The 26,714-nt window shown below is 60.4% G+C and overlaps 2 protein-coding genes across 2 annotated transcripts; both read left to right on the plus strand.

Moving 5' to 3' along the window:
• Window positions 1-1,374: 1,374 nt before the first annotated feature.
• FBL (fibrillarin) lies at window positions 1,375-17,867 on the plus strand. The gene is made up of 9 exons (XM_075018958.1): window positions 1,375-1,423; window positions 4,368-4,421; window positions 6,290-6,442; window positions 7,420-7,514; window positions 8,369-8,539; window positions 9,359-9,491; window positions 13,504-13,616; window positions 16,121-16,266; window positions 17,694-17,867. The coding sequence occupies exons 1-9, from the start codon at window positions 1,414-1,416 to the stop codon at window positions 17,713-17,715; spliced, it is 897 nt and encodes a 298-aa protein (XP_074875059.1). The 5' UTR covers window positions 1,375-1,413; the 3' UTR covers window positions 17,716-17,867.
• A 934-nt stretch (window positions 17,868-18,801) lies between these two features.
• On the plus strand, window positions 18,802-26,531 carry LOC142026088 (dual specificity tyrosine-phosphorylation-regulated kinase 1B-like). The gene is made up of 4 exons (XM_075018912.1): window positions 18,802-18,929; window positions 23,847-23,986; window positions 24,695-24,813; window positions 24,922-26,531. The coding sequence occupies exons 2-4, from the start codon at window positions 23,924-23,926 to the stop codon at window positions 25,202-25,204; spliced, it is 465 nt and encodes a 154-aa protein (XP_074875013.1). The 5' UTR covers window positions 18,802-18,929; window positions 23,847-23,923; the 3' UTR covers window positions 25,205-26,531.
• The last annotated feature ends 183 nt before the right edge of the window (window positions 26,532-26,714 follow it).

A 26,714-nucleotide genomic window follows, 5' to 3' on the forward strand; every position in this document is an offset into this window, starting at 1 on the left:
CCCCCCCAGCACCCCCAAAACCCACAATTCTGTCCCCAAATCCCTCCAAGTTCCCCCCCAGAACCCCTCAATTCTGTCCCCAAATCCCCCCCAGCACCCCCAAACCCTCCTTTTCTGTCCCCAAATCCCCCCAGGACCCCCAAAACCCCCATTTCTGTCCTCAAATCCCCCCGAGGACCCCCCCCAAACCCCCATTTCTGTCCCCAAATCCCCTCCAGGACCCCACAAAAGCCCAATTTCTGCCCCCAAATCCCCCCCAGGACCCCCAGAACCTCCATTTCTGTCCCCAAATCCCCCCCCGAAGCCAACCAAAACCCCCAATTCTGTCCCCAAATCTCCCCCAGGACCCCCCCAAACCCCTATTTCTGTCCCCAAATCCCCTCTGGGACCCCCCCAAACCCCCATTTCTGTCACCAAATCCCCCCGAGGACCCCCCCAAACCCCCATTTCTGTCCACAAATCCTCCACGGGACCCCCAAAACCCCCATTTCTGTCCCCAAATCTCTCCCAAGACTCCCCACACCCCCATTTCTGTCCCCAAATCCCCCACAGGACCCTCAAGCCCCCCATTTTTGTCCACAAATCCCCCCCGGACCCTCAAATCCCCCATTTCTGCCCTTAAATCCCCCACCAGAACCCCTCAAAACCTCCATTTCTGTCCCCAAATCCCCCCAGGACCCCCAAAACCTTCAGTTCTGTCCCCAAATCCCCCCCAGAACCCCCCAAAACCCCTATTTCTGTCCCCAAATCCCCCCCAGAACCCCCCAAAACCCCCATTTCTGTCCCCAAATCCCCCCGAGGACCCCACAAAACCTCCAATTCAGTCCCCAAATCCCCCCCAGCACCCCCAAAACCCCCATTTCTGTCCCTAAATCCCCCCCACACCCCCTAAACCTCCATTTCTGTCCCCAAATCCCCCCCCAGCACCCCCAAAACCCCCATTGCTGTCCCCAAATCCCCCCAGGACCCCCCAAACCCCCATTTCTGTTCCCAAATCCCCCCCAGAACCCCACAAAATCTCCTTTTCTGTCCCGAAATATCCCCCAGCACCCCCCCAAACCCCCATTTCTATCCCCCAATCCCCCCCAGCACCCCCAAAACCCCCATTTCTGTCCCCAAATCACCTCCAGGACCCCACAAAAGCCCAATTTCTGTCCCCAAATCCCCCACAGGACCCCCAAACCCCCATTTTTGTCCCCAACCCCCCCCCCAGGACTAGGTGGGGCACTAGGACCCGGGGGAGCCCCTCCCGCTCCCGCCCTCCCTGGTCACTTCCGCCCGGCCTGGGGCGGGGCGGTAACGTCGGGTGCGTCGCTGCGCATGCGCGATGCCCGGAAAGGGGCGGGGCCGGGAGAGAGCGCTTCCGGTTCCGGGGGAGCGTAAGCGTGTGGGCCCGCGTGGAGCAGCGGTGGGATGAGGCCAGGTGGGAACTGGGGGGGACTGGGATATACTGGGAGGGACTGGGATATACTGGGAGGGGGACTGGGATGTACTGGGATTGACTGGGGAGGGAGTGGGATATACTGGGAGGGAGTGGGGGGGTAACTGGAGGGGACTGGGCTGGACTGGGAGGGACTGGGATATACTGGGGGGGATTGGGATGGACTGGGAGGGGCACTGTGGGAGACGGGGATATACTGGGATTGACTGGGATATACTGGGATGGACTGGGATTGTCTGGGGAGAGACTGGGATATACTGGGGGGGATTGGGATGGACTAGGGGAGTGGGGGGAGGACTGGGGGGGTAACTGGAGGGGACTGGGGTGGACTGGGAGGGACTGGGATATACTTGGGGGGGATTGGGCTGGACTGGGAGGGGCACTGGGGGGGACTGGGATATACTGGGATGGACTGGGATATACTGGGGAGGGACTGGGATATACTGGGAGGGACTGGGATTGACTGGGAGGGGCACTGGGGGGGACTGGGATATACTGGGATGGACTGGGATATACTGGGGGGATTGGGATGGACTGGGAGGGGCACTGTGGGAGACGGGGATATACTGGGATTGACTGGGATATACTGGGATTGACTGGGATATACTGGGATTGACTGGGATATACTGGGATGGACTGGGATTGACTGGGGAGGGACTGGGATATACTGGGGGGGATTGGGATGGACTAGGGGAGTGGGGGGAGGACTGGGGGGGTAACTGGAGGGGACTGGGGTGGACTGGGATATACTTGGGGGGATTGGGATGGACTGGGAGGGGCACTGGGGGGGACTGGGATATACTGGGGAGGGACTGGGATATACTGGGAGGGACTGGGATTGACTGGGAGGGGCACTGGGGGGGACTGGGATATACTGGGATGGACTGGGATATACTGGGGGGATTGGGATGGACTGGGAGGGGCACTGTGGGAGACGGGGATATACTGGGATTGACTGGGGAGGGACTGGGATATACTGGGAGGGACTGGGGGGGTAACTGGAGGGGACTGGGCTGGACTGGGAAGGACTGGGATATACTGGGGTGGATTGGGATGGACTGGGAGAGGCACTGGGGGGGACTGGGATATACTGGGATTGACTGGGGAGGGACTGGGATATACTGGGAAGGACTGGGAGGGGCTGGGGTGGACTAGGGGAGTGGGGGGAGGACTGGGGGGGTAACTGGAGGGGACTGGGGTGGACTGGGAGGGATTGGGATGGACTGGGAGGGGCACTGGGGGGGACTGGGATGGATTGGGATCTACTGGGGGGGACTGGGGAGCGACTGGGATTGACTGGGGGGACTGGGATGGGACTGGAGGGGACTGGGGTGTACTGGGATTGACTGAGAGGTAACTGGGATGGACTGGGATTGACTGGGGAGAGACTGGGATATACTGGGGGGGCTGGGATGGGACTTGAGAGGACTGGGATGGATTGGGAGGGGACTGGGATGGACTGGGATTGACTGGGGAGAGACTGGGATTAACTGGGAGGGACTGGGATTGACTGGGGAGGGACTGGGATATACTGGGGGGACCGGGATGGGACTGGAGAGGACTGGGAGGGGCACCGGGGGGGACTGGGATATACTGGAGGGACTGGGATTGAGTGGGGAGGGACTGGGATATACTGGGGGGACTGGGGTTGTACTGGGAGGGGACTGGGGGTAACTGGGAGGGACTGGGATTGAGTGGGGAGGGACTGGGGTGGACTAGGAGGGGTTGGGATGGACTGGGAGGGGCATCGGGAGGGACTGGGATATACTGGGGGGACTGGGAGAGACTGGAGGGGACTGGGAGGGACTGCGGGGAACTGGGGGGTAACTGGAGAGGACTGGGGATAACTGGGAGGGACTGGGATATACTGGGGAGACTAGGGTTGTACTGGGAGGGGACTGGGGTTGACTGGGGAGGGACTGGGATATACTGGGGGGACTGGGGTGGAACTGGAGGGGACTGGGGTGTGCTGGGAGGGACTGGGGGTAACTGGAGAGGACTGGGATTGACTGGGGGGGACTGGGGTGTACTGGGAGGGGCTGAGAGGTAACTGGAGGGGACTGGGGATAACTGGGAGGGACTGGGATGGATTGGGATTGACTGGAGAGGGACTGGGATATACTGGGGGGACTGGAGGGGACTGGGGTGTACTGGGAGGGACTGGGACATACTGAGATTAACTGGGGAGGGACTGGGATATACTGGGAGGGGTGCTGGGATGGGACTGGAGGGCACTGGGGGTATTTGTGAGGGACTGGGATATACTGGGATTGACTGGGGAGGCACTGGGAGGGACTGGGAGAGACTGGGAAGGGCTCTGGGATGGGACTGGAGGGCACTGGTGGTAACTGGGAGGGACTGGGGGTAAGTGGGGGGTAACTGGAGAGGACTAGGATTAACTGGGAGGGACTGGGATGTACTGGGATTGACTGGGGAGTCACTGGGATGGACAGGGATGTACTGGGAGGGGCACTGGGAGAGACTGGGGGGACTGGGATGAGATTGGAGGGGACTGGGATGGCTTGAGAGGTACTGGGGGTAACTGGGGGGGCTGGGGGTAGCTGGGAGGGACTGGGATGTACTGGGATTGACTGGGGAGGCACTGGGGGCTAACTGGGAGGAACAGGGGCTAACTGGGAGGGACTGGGGAGTTTGAGGAAACTGGGATGGGACTGGGGGCTTACTGGGAAGGAGTAAGAGGTAGCTGGGAAAAAGAAAGTCATACTGGGAGGCAACTGGGATGGACTGGGGAGCAACTGGGATGACTTAGGGGGTGACTGGGAGGGACGCGGAGGGCAATTGGGCCAAACTGGGAACCTGGGGGGGGGGGCGGGCTGTTACTGGGCGAGAACTGGGAGCCTCCTGCAGCCGTCCCAGTCTGCCCCAGTGCTCCCAGTACTCCCAGTTTGACGGTGGCTCCCTACAGGTTTCAGCCCCCGGGGGGGGCGCGGCGGCCGCGGCGGCTTCCGGGGGGGACGAGGTGAGTCTGTCCCCTCCCAGTGCTCCCAGTAAGGCCAGTCCTGCCTGTACTGGGACCCCCAGTTCCCCCTCCCCTCTTCCAGCCTGCCCAGTTTCCCCCTGTCCCTCTCACAGTATGCCCAGTTCCCTCTCCCAGCATGACTAGTTACTCCCAGTTTCCCCTCCCAGTATGCCCAGTTCCCCCCCCAGTCCCCCCAGTATGCCCAGTCCCCACCAAGTTCCCTCCCAGTATGCCCAGTTCTTCCCCGATTACCCCCAAGCTCTCTCCCAGTATGCCCAGTTCCCCCAAGTCCTTCTTCTAGTATGTCCAGTTCCTTCTCCAGTGCACCAGTATGCCCAGTTCCCCTCCCAGTATGCCCAGTTCCCCTCCCAGTATGCCCAGTTCCCCTCTCAATAGGCCCTGTATGTCCTGTTCTCCTCCCAGTATACCCAGTTCCCCCCCAATTAGCCCCCAGATCCCCTCCCAGTATGCCCAGTTTGCTCTCCAGTTCCCCCCAAGTATGCCCACTTCCCCGCCATTACCCCCCAGTTTCTCTCCCAGTATGCCCAGTTCTCTCTCAGTTTCTCTCCCAGTATGCCCAGTTCCCTCTCCAGAGCCTCCAATTCCCCCCAATTCCCCCCAGTCCCTCTCCCAGTATGCCCAGTTCCCCCTAGTCCCCATCCCAGCCTGCCCAGTTCCCCCCGATTACCCTCCAGTTTTCTTCCCCTGTATGCCCAGTTCCTTTTCAGAGCTCCCAGTATGCCCAGTTCCCCCCAATTGCTCCGTAGTTCCTCCCCCAGTATGCCCAGTTTCCTCTCCAGCTCCCCCCAAGTATGCCCACTTCACCCCCATTACCCCCCAGTTCCTCTCCCAGTATGCCCAGTTCTCCCACGGTCCTCCTTCCAGTATGCCCAGTTCCCCCCAGTTCCCCCTAGTCATCATTCCAGCCTGCCCAGTTTCTCCCCAGTATGCCCAGTTCCCCCCAATTACCCCTTAGTTCCTCCCCCAGTATGCCCAGCTCCCCCCAACTACTCCCCAGTCCCCCTCCCAGTATGCCCAGTTCCCTTTCCAGTGCCCCCAGTACACCCAGTCTTCTCACCAGTATGCCCACTTCACCCCCATTACCCCCAGTTCCTGTCCCAGTACGCCCAGTTCTCCCCCGGTCCTCCTTCCAGTATGCCCAGTTCCCCCTGCAGTGTGCCCAGTTCCCCCCAGTTCCCCCCAGTCCCTCTCCCAGTATGCCCAGTTCCCCCTAGTCCCCATCCCAGCCTGCCCAGTTCCCCCCAATTACCCTCCAGTTTTCTTCCCCTGTATGCCCAGTTCCTTTTCCAGAGCTCCCAGTATGCCCAGTTCCCCCCAACTGCCCCCTAGTTCCTCCCCCAGTATGCCCAGTTCCCTTTCCAGTGCCCCCAGTACACCCAGTCCCCCCCAATTACCCCCCAGATCCCCTCCCAGTATGCCCAGTTTGCTCTCCAGCTCCCCCCAAGTATGCCCAGTTCCCCCCCATTGCCCCCCAGTTCCTCTCCCAGTACGCCCAGTTCTCCCGCGGTCCTCCTCCCAGTGTGCCCAGTTCCCCCCAATTCCCCCCAGTTCCTCTCCCAGTACGCCCAGTTCTCCCCCAGTTCCTCTCCCAGTACGCCCAGTTCTCCCCCAGTTCCTCTCCCAGTACACCCAGTTCTCCCCCAGTCCTCCTCCCAGTGTGCCCAGTTCCCCCCAATTCCCCCCAGTCCCTCTCCCAGTCCGCCCAGTTCCCCCTAATCCCCATCCCAGCCTGCCCAGTTCCCCCCAATTACCCCCAGTTCCCCCTCCAGTGCCCCCAGTTGCCCCCCAGTTCCCCCCCCCAGCTTTCCCAGTCCCTCCCAGTAACCCCAGTTCCCTTCTCCCCACAGGTGGTGGTTTCCAGCCCCGGGGGGGCCCCCGCGGGGGTGGTTTTGGGGGGCGGGGGCGGGGCGGACCCCCCCGCGGGGGCCGGGGAGGCCGGGGGGGCCGCGGCGGCTTCAAGGGGGGCAAGAAGGTGACGGTGGAGCCGCATCGGCATGAAGGTACTTGGGGGGGCAGGTTTGGGGGGGCCAGGGGGCAGGTTTGGGGGTCTGGGGGGCAGTTGGGGGGTTTGGGGGCAGTTTAGGGGGTAGTTTGGGGGTCTGGGGGGCAGGTTTGGGGCAGTTGGAGGTCTGGGGGGCAGGTTTGGGGGGTCTGGGGGGGCAGTTGGGGGCCTATGGGGCAGGTTTGGGGGGTCTGAGGGGTAGTTGGGGGGGTCTGGGGGGGCAGGTTTGGGGGGGTAGTTTGGGGGTCTGGGGGGCAGTTGGGGGGCAGATTGGGGATCTGGGGGACAGATTGGGGATCTGGGGGGCAGGTTTGGGGGGTCTGGGGGGTAGTTTGGGGGTCTGTGGGGCAGTTGGGGGGGTTGGGGGGTCTGGGGGGTAGTTTGGGGGGTTTGGGGGAGTCTGGGGGGCAGGTTTGGGGGGGCCGGGGGGCGGTTTGGGGGGGTCTGGGGGGCAGGTTTGGGGGTTCTGGGGGCAGTTGGGGGTTCTGGGGGCAGTTGGGGGGTTTGGGGGGGTCTGTGGGGGGTTGGGGGCAGTTGGGGGGTCTGGGGGGCAGGTTTGGGGGGCAGTTGGAGGTCTGGGGGACAGTTGGGGGGGTCTGGGGGCAGGTTTGGGGGGCAGTTGGGGGTCTGGGGGGTAGGTTTGGGGGGCAGTTGAGCAGCTCTGGGGAGCAGTTGGGGGGTCTGGGGGGGAGTTTGGGTGGGTCTGGGGGGCCTGTGGGGCAGGTTTGGGGGGGTAGATTGGGGGTCTGGGGGGCAGTTGGGGGGGTGTGGGGGGCAGATTGGGGATCTGAGGGGCAGGTTTGGGGGGTCTGGGGGGTAGTTTGGGGGTCTGTGGGGCAGTTGGGGGGGTTTGGGGGCCTGGGGGGCAGGTTTGGGGGCCTGGGGGGTAGTTTGGGGGGCAGTTGGGGGGGTCCGTGGGGCAGTTGGGGGGCACGTGGGGCAGCTGGGGGTCCCTGACACCCCACCCTCCCCCAGGGGTGTTCATCTGCCGGGGGAAGGAGGACGCGCTGGTCACCCGCAACCTGGTCCCGGGGGAGTCGGTCTACGGGGAGAAGAGGATCTCGGTGGAGGTACTGGGAGGGACTGGGAGCAACTGGGAGGGACTGGGAGCAACTGGGAGGGACTGGGAGGGAGTGGGGGGGACTGGGAGGGGGGGAGGGAAAAGGGGGAGGGGAGTGGGGGGGGACACGAGGGACTGGGGGCGGTTGGGAGAGGTGGAGACCATCAGGATCTTCTCAGACTCCATACTGGGAGCACTGGGATATCACTAGGAACTTTGTAATTTTCATACTGGGAGCACTGGGAGGTGTTACTGGGAGAGTGTGGGTGTCCACGGGGTGTCACAGCCGGCGAGCGACAAGTCCCACTGGTGTCCTTGTCCCCACGATGACGACCCCAAGCTTGAAGGCATCACCGGGACCTTCTCAGACTCCATACTGGGTGGACTGGGATATCACCAACACTTTTCTAATTTTTATACTGGGAGGTGTTACTGGGAGGGTGTGGGTGTCCATGGGGTGTCACAGCCAGTCGGTGACACGTCCCACTGGTGTCCTTGTCCCCACGATGGTGACACCAAGTTGAGGACATCACCAGAACCTTCTCAGACTCTGTACTGGGAGCACTGGGATATTACCAGAACCTTTGTAATTTTCATACTGGGAGCACTGGGATATCACCAGGACCTTTATAATTTTTATACTGGGAGCACTGGGAGGTGTTACTGGGAGAGCGTAGGTGTCCACGGGGTGTCACAGCCAGCGCGTGACACGTCCCACTGGTGTCCTTGTCCCCACGATGACGACCCCAAGCTTGAAGGCATCACCGGGACCTTCTCGGACTCCATACTGGGAGCACTGGGCGGTGGCACTGGTGGCACTGGGAGGCTGGGGGTGTCCCATCTCACCGAGGTCCTCGTCCCCAGGACGGTGACACCAAGGTGGAATACCGCGCCTGGAACCCCTTCCGCTCCAAGTTGGCGGCCGCCATCCTGGGTGGCATCGACCAGATCCACATCCGCCCGGGGACGAAGGTCCTTTATCTCGGCGCCGCCTCGGGGACGACCGTGTCCCACGTCTCCGACATCGTGGGACCAGTAAGGAGACTGGGAGGGGACACCGGACCCTCGGGGACATCGGGAGGAGGGGACGTTGTCCCCACGGGGTGGTGGCTCCATGTTCCTGGAGATGTTCTCCACCTTGGGGACACCAAGAATGTCCCCACGGGTGGTGGCTCCATGTCCCTGGAGATGTTCTCCACCTTGGGGACACCAGGAATGTCCCCATGGGTGGCGGCTCCATGTCCCCGGAGATGTTCTCCACCTTGGGGACACCAGAGATGTCCCCACGGTTGGTGGCTCCATGTCCCTGGAGGTGTTGTCCATCTTGGGGACACCAGAGATGTCCCCATGGGTGGTGGCTCCATGTTGATAGAGATATTCTCCACCTTGGGGACACCAGGGATGTCCCCACAGGTGGTGGCTCCATGTTGATAGAGATATTCTCCACCTTGGGGACACCAGGGATGTCCCCACGGGTGGTGGCTCCATGTCCCTGGAGATATTTTCCATTCTGGGGACACCAGGGGTGTCCCCTTGGGTGGCAGCTCCTCATCCCTGCAGATGTTCTCCCCCTTGGGGACACCAGAAATGTCCCCATGGGTGGTGGCTCCATGTCCCCAAAGATGTTCTCCACCTTGGGGACACCAGAAATGTCCCCGTGGGTGGTGGCTCCATGTCCCCAGAGATGTTCTCCACCTTGGGGACACCAGGAATGTCCCCACGGGTGGTGGCACCATGTCCCCAGAGATGTTCTCCACCTTGGGGACACCAGGAATGTCCCCACGGGTGGTGGCCCCATGTCCCCAGGGGTGTCCCCCCCATCGGGTGGGGTGACCTCCCTGTCCCCGTCCCCAGGAGGGTTTGGTTTACGCCGTGGAATTCTCGCATCGCTCGGGCCGCGACCTCATCAACGTCGCCAAAAAACGCACCAACGTCATCCCCGTCATCGAGGACGCCCGGCACCCCCACAAGTACCGAATGCTGATCGGTGAGACGGGGGGGCCCGAGGGTGGGGTTTGGGGTGCTGGGGGAGAATTTGGGGTGCTCAGGGGGGTCTTGGAGAAGATTTTGGGGTGCTCAGGGTGGTTTTGGGGTTGGGGAGAAGGTCTGGAGGCACCTCAAAGTATCTCAGAGAGGTTTTTGGGGTGCTCTTGGGTGTTTTGGGGTGCTGTGTTGGGTCTTGAGGTGGTTTTGCGGTGCTAGAGAAGAATTTGGGGTGCTCAGGGTGGTCTAGGAGAAGATTTTGGGGTGCTCAGGGTGCTTTTGGTGTTGGGGAGAAGGTCTGGAGGCACCTCAAAGTATCTCAGAGAGGTTTTTGGGGTGCTCTTGGGTGTTTTGGGGTGCTGTGTTGGGTCGTAGGGTGGTTTTGGGGTGCTAGGGAAGAATTTGGGGTGTCAGGAGGGTCTATGGGAAGAATTTGGGGTGCTCAGGGTGGTCTTGGAGAAGATTTTGGGGTGCTCGGTGGTTTTGGGGTTGGGGAGGTCTGGAGGCACCTCAAAGTATCTCAGAGGTTTTTGGGGTGCTCTTGGGTGTTTTGAGGTGCTGTGTGGGTCTTGATGTGGTTTTGGGGTGCTAGGGAAGAATTTGGGGTGCTCAGGGTGGTCTAGGAGATGAATTTGGGGTGCTTAGGGTGGTCTTGGTGAAGATTTTGGGGTGCTCAGGGTGGTTTAGGGGTTGGGGAGAAGGTCTGGAGGCACCTTGAGGTATCTCAAAGAGGTTCTTTGGGGTGCTCTTGGGTGCTGTGTTGGGTTTTGGGGTGCTGTGTTTGGTTTTGGGGTCCTAGAGAAGAATTTGGGGTGTCAGGTTGGTCTTGGAGAAGATTTTGGGGTGCTCAGGGTGGTTTGAAGTTTGGGGAGAAGGTCTGGAGGCACCTTGAGGTATCTCAAAGAGGTTTTTGGGGTGCTCTTGGGTGTTTTGGGGTGCTGTGTTGGGTCTTGATGTGGTTTTGGGGTGCTAGGGAAGAATTTGGGGTGCTCAGGGTGGTCTTGGAGAAGATTTTGGGGTGCTCAGGGTGGTTTAGGGGTTGGGGAGAAGGTCTGGAGTCACCTTGAGGTATCTCAAAGAGGTTTTTGGGGTGCTCTTGGGTGCCACGTTTGGGTTTTGGGGTGCCGTGTTTGGTTTTGGGGTGCTAGAGAAGAATTTGGGGTGCTCAGGATGGTCTTGGAGAAGATTTTGGGGTGCTCAGGGTGCTTTTGGTGTTGGGGAGAAGGTCTGGAGGCACCTCAAAGTATCTCAGAGAGATTTTTGGGGTGCTCTTGGGTGTTTTGGGGTGCTGTGTTGGGTCTTGAGGTGGTTTTGTGGTGCTAGAGAAGAATTTGGGGTGCTCAGGGTGGTCTAGGAGAAGATTTTGGGGTGCTCAGGGTGCTTTTGGTGTTGGGGAGAAGGTCTGGAGGCACCTCAAAGTATCTCAGTTTTTGGGGTGCTCTTGGGTGTTTTGGGGTGCTGTGTTGGGTCTTGAGGTGGTTTTGCGGTGCTAGAGAAGAATTTGGGGTGTCAGGAGGGTCTTGGAGAAGATTTTGGGGTGCTCAGGGTGGTCTTGGAGAATATTTTGGGGTGCTCTTGGGTGGTTTGAAGTTTGGGGAGAAGGTCTGGAGGCACATTGAGGAATCTCAAAGAGGTTTTTGGGGTGCTCTTGGGTGCTGTGTTGGGTTTTGGGGTGCCGTATTGGGTTTTGGGGTCCTAGAGAAGAATTTGGGGTGTCAGGTTGGTCTTGGAGAAGATTTTGGGGTGCTCAGGGTGGTTTTGGTGTTGGGGAGAAGGTCTGGAGGCACCTCAAGGTATCTCAGAGAGGTTTTTGGGGTGCTCTTGGGTGTTTTGGGGTGCTGTGTTGGGTCTTGATGTGGTTTTGGGGTGCTAGAGAAGAATTTGGCGTGCTCAGGGTGGTCTAGGAGATGAATTTGGGGTGCTCAGGGTGGTCTTGGAGAAGATTTTGGGGTGCTCAGGGTGGTTTAGGGGTTGGGGAGAAGGTCTGGAGTCACCTTGAGGTATCTCAAAGAGGTTTTTGGGGTGCTCTTGGGTGCCACGTTTGGGTTTTGGGGTGCCATGTTTGGTTTTGGGGTGCTAGAGAAGAATTTGGGGTGCTCAGGATGGTCTTGGAGAAGATTTTGGGGTGCTCAGGGTGCTTTTGGTGTTGGGGAGAAGGTCTGGAGGCACCTCAAAGTATCTCAGAGAGGTTTTTGGGGTGCTCTTGGGTGTTTTGGGGTGCTGTGTTGGGTCGTAGGGTGGTTTTGGGGTGCTAGGGAAGAATTTGGGGTGTCAGGAGGGTCTATGGGAAGAATTTGGGGTGCTCAGGGTGGTCTTGGAGAAGATTTTGGGGTGCTCAGGGTGGTTTTGGGGTTGGGGAGGTCTGGAGGCACCTCAAGGTATCTCAGAGAGGTTTTTGGGGTGCTCTTGGGTGTTTTGGGGTGCTGTGTTGGGTCTTGATGTGGTTTTGGGGTGCTAGGGAAGAATTTGGGGTGCTCAGGGTGGTCTAGGAGATGAATTTGGGGTGCTCAGGGTGGTCTTGGAGAAGATTTTGGGGTGCTCAGGGTGGTTTAGGGGTTGGGGAGAAGGTCTGGAGTCACCTTGAGGTATCTCAAAGAGGTTTTTGGGGTGCTCTTGGGTGCTGTGTTGGGTTTTGGGGTGCTGTGTTTGGTTTTGGGGTCCTAGAGAAGAATTTGGGGTGCTCAGGTTGGTCTTGGAGAAGATTTTGGGGTGCTCAGGGTGGTTTGGAGGTTGGGGAGAAGGTCTGGAGGCACCTCAAGGTATCTCAGAGGTTTTTGGGGTGCTCTTGGGTGTTTTGGGGTGCTGTGTTGGGTCTTGATGTGGTTTTGGGGTGCTAGGGAAGAATTTGGGGTGCTCAGGGTGGTCTAGGAAATGAATTTGGGGTGCTCAGGGTGGTCTTGGAGAAGATTTTGGGGTGCTCAGGGTGGTTTAGGGGTTGGGGAGAAGGTCTGGAGGCACCTTGAGGTATCTCAAAGAGGTTCTTTGGGGTGCTCTTGGGTGCTGTGTTGGGTTTTGGGGTGCTGTGTTTGGTTTTGGGGTCCTAGAGAAGAATTTGGGGTGTCAGGTTGGTCTTGGAGAAGATTTTGGGGTGCTCAGGGTGGTTTTGGGGTTGGGGAGAAGGTCTGGAGGCACCTCAAGGTATCTCAGAGAGGTTTTTGGGGTGCTCTTGGGTGTTTTGGGGTGCTGTGTTGGGTCGTAGGGTGGTTTTGGGGTGCTAGGGAAGAATTTGGGGTGTCAGGAGGGTCTATGGGAAGAATTTGGGGTGCTCAGGGTGGTCTTGGAGAAGATTTTGGGGTGCTCAGGGTGGTTTTGGGGTTGGGGAGGTCTGGAGGCACCTCAAGGTATCTCAGAGAGGTTTTTGGGGTGCTCTTGGGTGTTTTGGGGTGCTGTGTTGGGTCTTGATGTGGTTTTGGGGTGCTAGGGAAGAATTTGGGGTGTCAGGAGGGTCTATGGGAAGAATTTGGGGTGCTCAGGGTGGTCTTGGAGAAGATTTTGGGGTGCTCAGGGTGGTTTTGGGGTTGGGGAGGTCTGGAGGCACCTCAAAGTATCTCAGAGGTTTTTGGGGTGCTCTTGGGTGTTTTGGGGTGCTGTGTTGGGTCTTGAGGTGGTTTTGGGGTGCTAGAGAAGAATTTGGCGTGCTCAGGGTGGTCTTGGAGAAGATTTTGGGGTGCTCAGATTGCTTTTTGGGGTTGGGGAGAAGGTCTGGAGGCACCTTGAGGTATCTCAAAGAGGTTTTTGGGGTGCTCTTGGGGTGCTGTGTTGGGTTTTGGGGTGCCACGTTTGGTTTTGGGGTGCTCGAGAAGAATTTGGGGTGTCACAATGGTCTAGGAGCAGATTTTGGGGTGCTGGCTGGTGGAGGGTAGAATTTTGGGGGTTCCAGACTCATCTGAGGTCACTTGAGCGAGGGTTTGGGGTGCCTGGGGACATTTTGGGGTGCCCCGGGGGTGTGGTCAGGGAGATTTGGGGGTGCCCTAAATTTGGGGGTGCCCTAAATTTTGGGGTGCCCCCCACCCCAGGCATGGTGGACGTGATTTTCGCCGACGTGGCGCAGCCAGACCAGACCCGCATCGTCGCCCTCAACGCCCACAACTTCCTGCGGAACGGCGGCCACTTCGTCATCTCCATCAAGGTAACGAGCCCCCCCCCACCAGTAGCCACCAGTAGGGGGTGCTGGGAACCAGTAAGGACCAGGAATGGGGCACTGGGCGCTCGTATGGAGCAGTAGTGGGGCGCTGGGGAGAGGTAAGGACCAGTAAGGGGGCACTGGGAACCAGTAAGGACCGGTAACGGGGCACTGGGAACCAGTAAGGACCAGTAAGTGGGTGCTGAGAACCAGTAAGGACCGGTAACCGGGGCACTGGGAGCCAGTAAGGACCAGTAACCAGGGCACTGGGAGCCAGTAAGGACCAGTAACGGAGCAGTGAGAACCAGTAAGGACCAGTAACTGGGGCACTGGGAACCAATAAGGACCAGTAACGGGGCAGTGAGAACCAGTAAGGACCGGTAACTGGGGCACTGGGAACCAGTAACGACCAGTAACGGAGCAGTGAGAACCAGTAAGGACCGGTAACTGGGGCACTGGGAACCAGTAAGGACCAGTAACTGGGGCACTGGGAGCCAGTAAGAACCAGTAAGAGGGCACTGGGAACCAGTAAGGACCAGTAACGGGGCGCTGGGAACCAGTAAGGACCAGTAACGGGGCGCTGGGAACCAGTAAGGACCAGTAACGGGGCGCTGGGAACCACTAAGGACCGGTAACCGGGCTACTGAGAGCCAGTAAGGACCGGTAACCGGGCTACTGGGAACCAGTAAGGACCGGTAACCGGGCTACTGGGAACCAGTAAGGACCGGTAACCGGGCTACTGGGAACCAGTAAGGACCGGTAACCGGGCTACTGGGAACCAGTAAGGACCGGTAACCGGGCTACTGGGAACCAGTAAGGACCGGTAACCGGGCTACTGGGAACCAGTAAGGACCGGTAACCGGGCTACTGGGAACCAGTAAGGACCGGTAACCGGGCTACTGGGAACCAGTAAGGACCGGTAACCGGCACGCTGAGAACCAGTAAGGACCGGTAACCGGCACGCTGAGAACCAGTAAGGACCGGTAACCGGCACGCTGAGAACCAGTAAGGACCAGTAACCGGGGCACTGGGAACCAATAAGGACCAGTAATGGGGCGCTGGGAACCAGTAAGGACCAGTAACGGAGCACTGCGTACCAATAATGGGGCAGTGAGAACCAGTAAGAACCAGTAACCGGGGCGCTGGGAACCAGTAAGGACCAGCAATGGGGCACTGGGAACCAGTAAGGACCAGTAACTGGGGCACTGGGAACCAGTAAGGACGAATAACAGGGCACTGGGAACCAGTAAGGACCAGCAATGGGGCAGTGGGAACCAGTAAGGACCAGTAACAGGGTGCTGGGAACCAGTAAGGACCGGTAACAGGGCACTGGGAACCAGTAAGGACCAGTAACGGGTCACTGGGTACCAATAATGGGGCAGTGAGAACCAGTAAGAACCAGTAACAGGGCGCTGGGAACCAGTAAGGACCAGTAACGGGTCACTGGGGACCAGTAAGGACCAGTAACGGGTCACTGGGGACCAGTAAGGACCAGTAACGGGTCACTGGGGACCAGTAAGGACCAGTAACGGGTCACTGGGGACCAGTAACGGGTCACTGGGGACCAGTAAGGACCAGTAACGGGTCACTGGGGACCAGTAAGGACCAGTAACGGGTCACTGGGGACCAGTAAGGACCAGTAACGGGTCACTGGGGACCAGTAAGGGCCAGTAACGGGTCACTGGGGACCAGTAAGGACCAGTAACGGGTCACTGGGGACCAGTAAGGACCAATAACGGGTCACTGGGGACCAATAACGGGTCACTGGGGACCAGTAAGGACCAGTAACGGGTCACTGGGGACCAATAACGGGGCAGTGAGAACCAGTAAGGACCAGTAACGGGTCACTGGGGACCAATAACGGGTCACTGGGGACCAGTAAGGACCAGTAACGGGTCACTGGGGACCAGTAAGGACCAGTAACGGGTCACTGGGGACCAGTAAGGACCAATAACGGGTCACTGGGGACCAGTAAGGACCAATAACGGGTCACTGGGGACCAATAACGGGTCACTGGGGACCAGTAAGGACCAGTAACGGGTCACTGGGGACCAGTAAGGACCAATAATGGGTCACTGGGGACCAGTAAGGACCAATAACGGGTCACTGGGGACCAGTAAGGACCAATAACGGGTCACTGGGGACCAGTAAGGACCAATAACGGGTCACTGGGGACCAATAACGGGTCACTGGGGACCAGTAAGGACCAGTAACGGGTCACTGGGGACCAGTAAGGGCCCACTGTAACCAGTTAAGGACCCATTGGCCCCGCCCCTCTCTCCCTGACCCCGCCCCCCGGCTTGTCGGCCCCTCCCCTACGCCTCCGACTCCACCCCCCGCGGTGTCAGTGGGCGGGGCCACCCACCGCCCTCCCCTTCTCTCCGCCCCCTAACCCCCCCCCCCGGGGGGCGTCGCCGGGCGGCCTCGTCGGCCGCCCCTTGACTCCGCCCACCCGGTGGGCGTGGCGCGTGGCTCCTCCCCCCCACGCCTGGCCCCGCCCCCGCCCGCAGGCGAACTGCATCGACTCGACGGCGGCGCCCGAGGCCGTCTTCGCCGGGGAGGTGAGGAAGATGACGGGCGAGCAGATGAAGCCGCAGGAGCAGCTCACCCTCGAGCCCTACGAGAGGGACCACGCCGTCGTCGTCGGGGTCTACCGGTGCGGACTGGGGGGGACTGGGGGGGACTGGGACGGATTGGGAGGGGACCGAGACGGATTGGGATGGACTGGGAGGGGACTGGGACGGATTGGGATAGACTGGGAGGGGACTGGGATGGACTGGGAGGGGTTAGGAAGGGACTGGGAGGGGACTGGGATGGACTGGGAAGGGACTGGGATGGACTGGGAGGGGACTGGGAGGGGACTGGGACGGATTGTGAGGGGACCGGGACGCGTTAGGAGGGGACTGGGATGGATTGGAATAGACTGGGAGGGGACTGGGATGGACTGGGAGGGGACTGGGATGGATTGGAATAGACTGGGAGGGGACTGGGATGGACTGGGAGGGGACTGGGAGGGGTTAGGAAGGGACTGGGATGGATTGGGATAGACTGGGACAGGACTGGGACAGGACTGGGACAGGACTGGGACAGGACTGGGATGGACTGGGATGGACTGGGATGGACTGGGAGGGGACTGGGATGGATTGGGATGGACTGGGAGGGGTTAGGAAGGGACTGGGATGGATTGGGATAGACTGGGACGGGACTGGGATGGATTGGGATGTACTGGGAGGGGACTGGGAGGGGTTAGGAAGGGACTGGGATGGATTGGGATGGACTGGGACAGGACTGGGATGGATTGGGATGGACTGGGAAGGGACTGGGATGGACTGGGAGGGGACTGGGAGGGGTTAGGAAGGGACTGGGATGGATTGGGATAGACTGGGATGGGACTGGGATGGATTGGGATGGACTGGGAAGGGACTGGGATGGACTGGGAGGGGACTGGGAGGGGTTAGGAAGGGACTGGGATGGATTGGGATAGACTGGGATGGGACTGGGAGGGGACTGGGAGGGGTTAGGAAGGGACTGGGATGGATTGGGATAGACTGGAACGGGACTGGGATGGACTGGGATGGACTGGGATGGACTGGGAGGGGACTGGGACGGATTGGGATGTACTGGGAGGGGACTGGGAGGGGTTAGGAAGGGACTGGGATGGATTGGGATAGACTGGGAGGGGACTGGGATGGATTGGGATGGACTGGGAGGGGTTAGGAAGGGACTGGGATGGACTGGGACGGGACTGGGACGGGACTGGGATGGACTGGGACGGATTGGGATGTACTGGGAGGGGACTGGGAGGGGGTAGGAGGGTCTGGGAGGGGTTAGGAAGGGACTGGGATGGGATAGAAGGGGGTGGGAGGGAACTGGGAGGGGACTGGGATGAACTGGGAGGGGATGGGAAGGGACTGGGAGGGGACAGACTGGGATAGACTGGGAGGGGACTGGGACAGACTGGGCAGAACCACACTGGGGAGGGTGTGGGGAGGCTCTGGGGGTGGCACTGGGATGAACTGGGAGGGACTGGTCTATACTGGAGGAGGTCACATGACCCACTTCCCCCCCCCTCTCTCTCCCCAGGCCCCCCCCCAAGCAGAAGTGACGTTTCTCCACCCCCCTGGGGGGCCCGATCCTGGGGGGGAGGGGCAATTGTTGCCCCTCCCCCCCCTCGGTTTTGGGGTGAATTTGGGGGATTTGGGTTTTTTTTTGGGGGGGGGGAGGGAGTAGAAATGGGGTTTTATTAAAATTCTGGGGGAAAAAATTGGCTCGTGGCTGGGGGGGGAAATGGGGGGGTAATTAAGTGCCGGGGGGGGGTAATTAAGTGCCGGGGGGGGTAATTAAGTGCCGGGGGGGGTAATTAGGTCCTGAGGGGGGGTAATTAGGTCCTGAGGGGGGGTAATTGGGTGCCTGGGGGGGGTAATTGGGTGCCTGGGGGGGGTAATTGGGTGCCTGGGGGGGGTAATTAGGTCCTTAAGGGGGGGTAATTAGGCCGCGAGGGGGGTAATTAGGTGCCTGGGGGGGTAATTAGGTCCTGAGGGGGAGTAATTAGTCCCTAAGGGGGGTAATTGGGGGGGTAATTAGGCCCCGGGGGAGGGGGTAATTAGGCCCTGGGGGAGGGGGTAATTAGGCCCTGAGGGGGGGTAATTAAGTGCCGGGGGGGTGTAATTAGGCCCTAAGGGGGTTAATTGGGTCCTGATGGGGGTAATTAAGTTCTGGGGGCTGGTAATGAGGCCCCGGTGGGGTTAATTAGGCCCCGGTGGGGTTAATTAGGCCCCGGTGGGGTTAATTAGGCCCCGGTGGGGTTAATTAGGCCCCGGTGGGGTTAATTAGGCCCTGAGGGGGGGCGGGCATTCAGTTCCCCCTTAAGCCACACCCCCTCGGCGGGGCGGGTCCCTCCAGCGAGGCCCCGCCCCCGTCCTGAGTCGGGGCGGGTCCCTCCAGCGGGGCCCCGCCCCCTCCCTGAGTCGGGACTGGCGCGGCACCGCGCATGCGCCGCAGCGGCCGGGCGGGGGCTCCTCCCCCCAGCAAGCCCCTCCCCTCCCCTTTTTCCCCCCCTCCCCTTCTACTCCTCCCCGAACGCTCATTGGACGAAGCCACCGGCTCCTCCGCTCCCCCATTGGCCCAAACCCCCGGGGCGGGGCGGGCAGGCGCCTGCGCAGTGCGGCGGTAGCGCGGGGGGTTTGTTGTGGCCGCCATTTTCCTCGGGCATTACTGGGAAATCCCGGGGCCGCCGGGCGCCGGTGCCCGGATTTCGATCGGTTTTGCCCTTTTTTTCCCCCCCTTTACCTCACCCGCCGTCAGAGACGCCGCCCCGAGGTGAGATTTGGGGGGTTTGGGGTTTTTTTGGTGAATCGTAGCGGGGGGGATTTGGTTGGTTTTTTTTTTTTTTCGGGGGGGGGGGGAGGGGCTCTCCCCTCACACCCGGGAGGGGGAGGGGAGGGGGGGGGCGGGGCTTGGGCCCGGTACCGGCGATGACGTTTGTCCCAGTAACTGGTGGTGGGACCAGTAGGGTTGTCCCGGTCCCAGTATGGTCCTCCCGGTCCCAGTATAGCTGTCCCAGTCCCAGTATGGCCCTCCCAATCCCAGTATGTATGACTCCCCCGGCACCAATATGGTTCTCCCAGTCCCAGCATGGCCTTCCCGGCACCAGTATGGATCCCCTAGTCCCAGTATGACTCTCCCGGCATCAGTATGGCTCTCCCAGTCCCAGTATGACTGTCCCAGTCCCAGTATGGCCCTCCCAGCACCAGTAAGGCTCTCCCAGTCCCAGTATGGCTGTCCCGGGACCAGCATGACCCTCCCAGCACCAGTAAGACCCTCCTGGGACCAGTATAGCTCTCCCACTCCCAGTATGGATCCCCTAGTCCCAGTATAACCTTCCCGGGACTGGTATGGCCCTCCCAGTCCCAGTATGGCCCTCCCAGCACCAGTAAGGCTCTCCCAGTCCCAGTAAGGCTCTCCCAGTCCCAGTGTGACCCTCCCGGCACCACTAAGGCCCTCCCGAGACCAGTATGACTGTCCCAGTCCCGGTATAACCCTCCTGGGACCAGTATGACTGTCCCAGTCTCAGCATGGCCCTCCCGGGACCAGTATGACTGTCCCAGTCCCAGTATAACCCTCCTGGACCAGTATGGCTCTCCCAGTCCCAGTATGGATCCCCTAGTCCCAGTATGCGTGACTCTCCCAGCACCAGTAAGGCTCTCCCAGTCCCAGTATGACCCTCCCGGGACCAGTGTGACCCTCCTGGGACCAGTATGGCTCTCCCAGTCCCAGTATGACCCTCCTGGGACTGGTATGGCTCTCCCAGTCCCGCTAAGGCTCTCCCAGTCCCAGTATGGCTCTCCCAGTCCCACTATGACCCTCCTGGCACCAGTATGACTGTCCCAGTCCCGGTATGGCTCTCCCAGCACCAGTAAGGCCCTCCCAGTCCCAGTATGACTGTCCCAGTCCCAGTATGGCCCTCCCGGGACCAGTGTGACCCTCCCAGTCCCAGTATGACCCTCCTGGCACCACTAAGGCTCTCCCAGTCCAAGTGTGACCCTCCTGGGACCAGTATGGCTCTCCCAGTCCCAGTATAACCCTTCTGGGACCAGTGTGACCCTCCCAGTCCTAGAATGACCCCCCCCCAGTCCCAGTATAACCCTCCCAGGACCAGTGTGACCCTTTGAGTCCCAGTATGGCCTTCCCAGTCCCAGTATGGATTCCCTAGTCCCAGTATAACCCTCCTGGGACCAGTATGGTTGTCCCAGTCCCAGTATAACCCTCCTGGGACCACTGTGGTTGTCCCAGTCCCAGTGTGACCCTCCCAGTCCTAGAATGACCCTCCTGGCACCAGTAAGGCCCTCCCAGTCCCAGTATGGCTCTCCCAGTCCCAGTATGGATCCCCTAGTCCTGGTATAACCCTCCTGGCACCAGTATGGCCCTCCCAGTCCCAGTATAACCCTCCCGGCACCAGTATGGCTTTCCCAGTCCCAGTATGGATCCCCTAGTCCCATTATAACTCTCCCGGGACCAGTATGGCTGTCCCAGTGTGACCCTCGCAGGACCAGTATGGGTCTCCCAGTCCCAGTATGGATCCCCTAGTCCCAGTATAATCCTCCCGGGACCAGTATAGCCCTCCCAGTCCCAGTATGACCCTCCTGGGATGAATGTGGCTCTCCCAGTCCCAGTATGGATCCCCTAGTCCCAGTATAACCTTGTTTGGATCTATATGACCCTCCCAGTCCCAGTATGACCCTCCCAGTCCCAGTATGACTCTCCTGTGCCCAGTATGGCCCTCCCAGTCCCAGTATGGATCCCCCAGTCCCAGTATGGGTCCCCTAGTCCCAGTATGACCCTCCCGGGACCAGTATGGATCCCCTAGTTCCAGTATGACCCTCCCAGTTCCAGTGTGACCCTCCTGGGACCAGTATGGATCCCCCAGTCCCAGTATGACCCTCCCGGGACCAGTAAGGCCCTCGTGGTTCCAGTATGACCCTCCTGGTTCCAGTATGATTTTCTTGGGACCAGTAAAAGTCTCCCGGTTCTAGTATGGATGTCCCAGTCCCAGTATGATGCTTTCAATTCCAGTATGACCCTCCCAGTCCCAGTATGAGTCCCCCAGTCCCCGTACGACCCTCCCAGATTCCCCAGTCTTCCCAGTATGTGTATGACCCTCCCAGTACCAGTATGATCCTCCTGGTACCAGTATAGATTTTTCAGTCCCAGTATGACTCTCCCGGATCCCCTAATCTTCCCAGTCCCAGTATGTATCACCTAAAACCAGTATGAACGTCGCAGTCCCTGCATGACTCTCCCAGTACCAGTATGGATCCCCCCGCACCAGTATGACCCTCCCAGTATGACTTTCCCAGTCCCAGTATGGGTTCTGTGGTCCATGACCGTCCCAGTATGACCCTTCTGGTACCAGTATGGATCCCCCAGTCCCAGTACAGCCCTCCCGGGACCAGTATGGATCCCCCAGTCCCAGTATGACCCTCCCAGTACAGGTCTGATCCTCCCAGTCCCAGTATGGATCCCCCAGTCCCAGTATGACCCTCCCAGTCCCAGTATGACCCTCCCAGTCCCAGTATGGATCCCCCAGTCCCAGTACGACCCCCCCAGTCCCAGTATGGATCCCCCAGTCCCAGTACGACCCTCCCAGTCCCAGTATGGATCCCCCAGTCCCAGTATGACCCCCCCCAGTCCCAGTATGGATCCCCCAGTCCCAGTACAACCCTCCCAGTCCCAGTATGGATCCCACAGTCCCAGTATGACCCTCCCAGTACAGGTCTGATCCTCCCAGTCCCAGTATGGATCCCCCCCAGTCCCAGTATGACCCTCCCAGTCCCAGTATGGATCCCCCAGTCCCAGTACGACCCCCCCAGTCCCAGTATGGATCCCCCAGTCCCAGTAGGGATCCCCCAGCCCCGCCCAGTACCAGTTCACCCTTCCCAGTACAGGTGTGGCTCTCCCAGTCCAGGTAGGTTTCCCCCATACTGGTTTGGGTTCCCCACGACTGGTTGGGCATCCCAGTCCTCTCCCAGTCCCGTCCCAGTCCCATCCCAGTTCCTCCCAGTTCCCCCCAGTCCCATCCCAGTTCCCCCCAGTCCCATCCCAGTTCCTCCCAGTCCCATCCCAGTTCCCCCCAGTCCCGTCCCAGTTTCCCCCTGCCCAGTGCTACCTCCCAGTTCCCCCCCTGCCCCATACTGGTCCATACTGGTTTGGTCTGGGTCCCTTAATGCCCCCCCCCCCGGGGGTGGGGCAACTGGAGGGGGGGTGTTTAGGACCCGGGGGGGTGTGTTTAGGCCCCGCCCCAGCTTGCAGCCGTGGCCCCGCCCACTGGCAGGGCCGCCGGCTCGCTATTGGCCGCAGGGGAGGGCGGGCAGCCAATGGGAAGCCTGTTGCCATGGCAGGATCAGCTGGGCGGCAACGCTGGCGGGTAGAGCGGCCGCTTCCCCCCCCCCATTCCCGCAGCCGTGTTCACTCTGGGCCCTACTGATGGCTCGAGGGGCATCTCAGCCTGGGGGCGCTTGTCATGTTCACTCTGGGCCCTACTGACAGCTGTCTCTGGTGGAACCTACTGATGACTCAAGGGGAAAACCCCACCCAGGGAGGGGCAGGCGGGGGGGGGGGGGGGCACCTGGCTGGCCTGTTCACTCTGGGCCCTACTGATGGCCAAGAACCAGTCTTGCACACTCTTAGGCTGCAGTTAAGGTAGTTCGTTGTGCGCGTTCACTCCGGGCCCTACTGATGGTTGAACGTTGATCTTGTCCACCCTGAGAGATGAGATTGGGCCATTTGTTGCGTGTGTTCACTCTGGGCCCTGCTGATGGGCGAGAGTTAATCCTGCCTCCTGTATGGAACGTGGCTGCGGCCACATTTTGTGTGTGTTCACTCTGGGTCCTACTAACAGTTGAATGTCGGTGTGCTCGCTCTAAGAGATGAAACTGGTCGTTCATTGTGCACGTTCACTCTGGACCCTACTGCCGGTTGACCATCGATTTAGTCCCCCCGCTTGATGAGACTGGGCCATTTGTTGTGCGTGTTCACTCTGGACCCTACTGACGGTTGACCATCGATTTAGTCCCCCCACTTGATGAGATTGGGCCGTTTGTTGTGCGCGTTCACTCTGGACCCTACTGATGGTCAACCATCAATTTACTCACCCCGGCTGATAAGATTGAGCCGTTCGCTGTGCACGTTCACTCTGTACCCTACTGATGGTCGACCGGCGATTTAGTCACTGTGGTTGATGAGATCGGGTCGTGGTTTGTGCACGTTCACTCTGGACCCTACCGATGGTCAACCGTCAATTTAGTAACTTCAGTTGGTAAGATCGGCCTATTCGTTGTGTGTGTTCACTCTGGACCCTATTGATGGTCGGCTGTCAATTTACTAACTTCAGTTGCTGATATCGGGCCATTCGTTGTATGTGTTCACTCTGGACCCTACTGATGGTCAACAGGCGGTTTAGTCACTGTGGTTGATGAGATTGGGTCGTGGTTTGTGCATGTTCACTCTGGACCCTACTGATGGTCGACCGTCAATTTACTAACTTCAGTTGGTGAAATCGCGCCATTCGTTGCATGTGTTCACTCTGGACCCTACTGATACTCAACACCAACCGCAGCTCCTCCTCCCTCTGCTGGCCGTGGTGGGTTTGGGGGGGGGGGGGGCGGGGGCAGATTCAGACCCCCCCTGCCCCCAACACCCCCCACCCCACTTCCCCCCCCCCCGGCTCTCTCCCCGCAGGTGGCGGCAGCCGCGGCCGCAGCGCAGGATGCCCGGGGCCGGCCTGGCCGGGCGTTTGCCACCGCTCTGAGCCCACCATGTCGGGTCAGCCCGGCCATGCCCCCTTCGCCAACCTCCAGCCCATGGCCGAGCCCCCCCAGGTACCCCCAAAAAATGGGAGGGGGGGGGTGGGGGGGCACTAGGACCCTTTGGGCACCCCTGGGTGGGGGCACGGGCACCCTGGGGACCCCTGAAATGGGAAGGGGGGGCACTAGGACCCTTGGGGCCAGCCCTGAGACCCCCCGGGGGGGACACGGGCACCCTGGGGACCCCCCCAAAGCCCCCCGGGACCCCCAGTTCACCCCAGTCCCCCCCCATAGAGCCCACTGGGACCCCTGTTTTCCCCTCTGAGCCCACTGGGACCCCCAGTTCACCCCAGTCCCCCCCACAGAGCCCACTGGGACCCCCAATTCCCCCCTCAAAGCCCACCAGGACCCCAGTTCACCCCAGTTCCCCCCCCCCGGAGCCCACCAGGCCCCCCAGTTCACCCCAGTGCCCCGCTCTGAGCCCACTGGGACCCCCAATACCCCCCCCAAACCCCACCAGGCCCCCCAGTTCACCCCAATTCCCCCCCCAAACCCCACCAGGCCCCCCAGTTCACCCCAATTCCCCCCCCAAACCCCACCAGGCCCCCCCAGTTCACCCCAATTCACCCCCCAAAGCCCACCAGGCCCCCCAGTTCACCCCAATTCCCCCCCCATGGAGCCCACCAGACCCCCCAGTTCACCCCAGTCCCCCCTCAAAAGCCCACCAGTACTCCCAGTACCCCCCAAACCCCAACTCTCTGTTCCCCCCCCCCCCTTTTCCAGATCCTTCCGGAACTAAACCTCCTCCAGCGGCGCATCCCTTTGAATTTCCGCGACGCCGGCAACGCTCCCCTCCGCAACTCTCCGTCGACCTCATCAAAACCTACAAACACATCAATGAGGTCAGAACGGGGCGCTCGCGCGCCCAAAAACCGGGGGGGGGGGGGGGGGGGGGGGCTCGATATCCCCCCCCCCCCCCCCCCCAAATTTCCTAACGTCCCCCTCCCCAGGTTTATTACGCCAAAAAGAAAGCGTCGGGCGCAGCAGGGCCCCCCCGAAGACGCCGGCACCAAAAAAGAACGGCGCCTCTGGAACGAGGGTTACGACGACGACAACCACGATTACATCGTCCGCAGCGGCGAGCGCTGGCTCGATCGTTACGAGATCGACTCCCTCATCGGCAAGGGTTCCTTCGGCCAGGTGGGGGGGCCTTGGCGGGGGGGGGGGGGGGAATTTTGGGGTCCCCGCGTTGTCACCGCTGCACCCCCCATCGTCTGTTTTCCGCCGGGTTGATCCCAGGGGTCCCCACAGCATTTTTGGGGTCCCCCTGACAATCCTGAGGTCCCCTCAGCATCTTTGGGGTCCCCCTGGGGTCCCCACAGCATTTTTGGGGACCCCCTGACAATCCTGGGGACCCCTCAGCATCTTTGGGATCACCCCGGGGTCCCCACAGCATTTTGGGGTCCCTCTGACAATCCTGAGGTCCCCTCAGCATCTTTGGGGTCACCCTGGGGTCCCCACAGCATTTTTGGGGTCCCCCTGACAATCCTGAGGTCGCCTCAGCATCTTTGGGATCACCCTGGGGTCCCCACAGCATTTTTGGGGTCCCCCTGACAATCCTGGGGACCCCTCAGCATCTTTGGGATCACCCTGGGGTCCCCACAGCATTTTTGGGGACCCCTCAGCATCTTTGGGATCACCCTGGGGTCCCCACAGCATTTTGGGGTCCCCCAAGAATTCCGGGGACCCCTCAGCATCTTTGGGATCACCCCGGGGTCCCCACAGCATTTTTGGGGTCCCCCTGACAGTCCTGGGGTCCCCTCAGGGTCCCCAAATTGTCACCGAGGTGTCTCCACTGCACCCTGACTCCTCCATCTCCCTTCAGGTTCATCCTTGGGGTCCCCCCAGTGTCTTTGGGGTGCCCGCAGCATCTTTGGGGTCCCCCTGGGGTCCCCACAGCATTTTTGGGGTCCCCCCTGACAATCCCGGGGTCCCCTCGGGGTTGTCACCGAGGTGTCACCGCTGCACCCCCACTTCTCTGTCTTCCTCCGGGTTCATTCCTGGGGTCCCCCCGCCATTCCTGGCGTCCCCACGGCGTCTTTAGGGTCCACTCAGCGTCTTTGAGGTCCCCCCAAGATTCCTGGGGTCCCCCATCATTTTTGGGGTCCCCCTGCCAGTCCTGGGGGTCCCCCAATTGTCACCACGGTGTCCCCACTGCACCCCCACTTCTCCATCTCCCTCCAGGTTCATCTTTGGGGTCCCCCAACCTCTTGGCTCCCCCCCAGCCTTTTTTTTCATCTCACTTCTCCATTCTTGGGGTCCCCCCCCGCACTTTTGGGGTCCCCCAGCACTTTTGGGGTCCTCCCAGCATTTTTGGGGGCCCCCGCCCGTCCTGGGGGTCCCCAAATTGTCACCAGAGTGTCCCCACTGCACCCCGAAACCCTCAACTCCCTCCAGGTCCATCCCTTTGCTCCCCCCAACCTCTTGGGCTCCCCCAGCTCCCTCCTCATTTTTGGGGGTCCCCTCCTCATTTTTGGGGGTCCCCTCCTCATTTTTGGGGTCCCCTCCTCATTTTTGGGGGTCCCCTCCTCATTTTTTGGGGGTCCCTTATTTTTTGTGGTCCCTTCCTCATTTTTGGGGGTCCCCTCCTCATTTTTGGGGTTCCCTCCTCATTTTTGGGGGTCCCTTCCTCATTTTTGTGGTCCCTTCCTCATTTTTGGGTCCCCTCCTCATTTTTGGGGGGTCCCTTCTCATTTTTGGGGTCCCCTCCTCATTTTTGGGGGGTCGCCTTCTCATTTTTGGG

Source organism: Buteo buteo, chromosome 31 (assembly GCF_964188355.1).
Source record: "Buteo buteo chromosome 31, bButBut1.hap1.1, whole genome shotgun sequence".
NCBI lineage: Eukaryota > Metazoa > Chordata > Aves > Accipitriformes > Accipitridae > Buteo > Buteo buteo.

Excerpts from the sequence above, each read along its gene's own strand:
- FBL (XM_075018958.1), top strand. Across the intron at positions 4,422-6,289 it reads CGGCTTCCGGGGGGGACGAG|GTGGTGGTTTCCAGCCCCGG; the intron begins GTGAGTCTGTCC and ends TTCTCCCCACAG. Across the intron at positions 9,492-13,503 it reads CAAGTACCGAATGCTGATCG|GCATGGTGGACGTGATTTTC; the intron begins GTGAGACGGGGG and ends CCCCCACCCCAG.
- LOC142026088 (XM_075018912.1), top strand. The coding sequence starts at position 23,924 with ATGTCGGGTCAGCCCGGCCATGCCCCCTTCGCCAACCTCCAGCCCATG. Across the intron at positions 23,987-24,694 it reads CCATGGCCGAGCCCCCCCAG|ATCCTTCCGGAACTAAACCT; the intron begins GTACCCCCAAAA and ends CCCCTTTTCCAG. Across the intron at positions 24,814-24,921 it reads CCTACAAACACATCAATGAG|GTTTATTACGCCAAAAAGAA; the intron begins GTCAGAACGGGG and ends CCCCCTCCCCAG.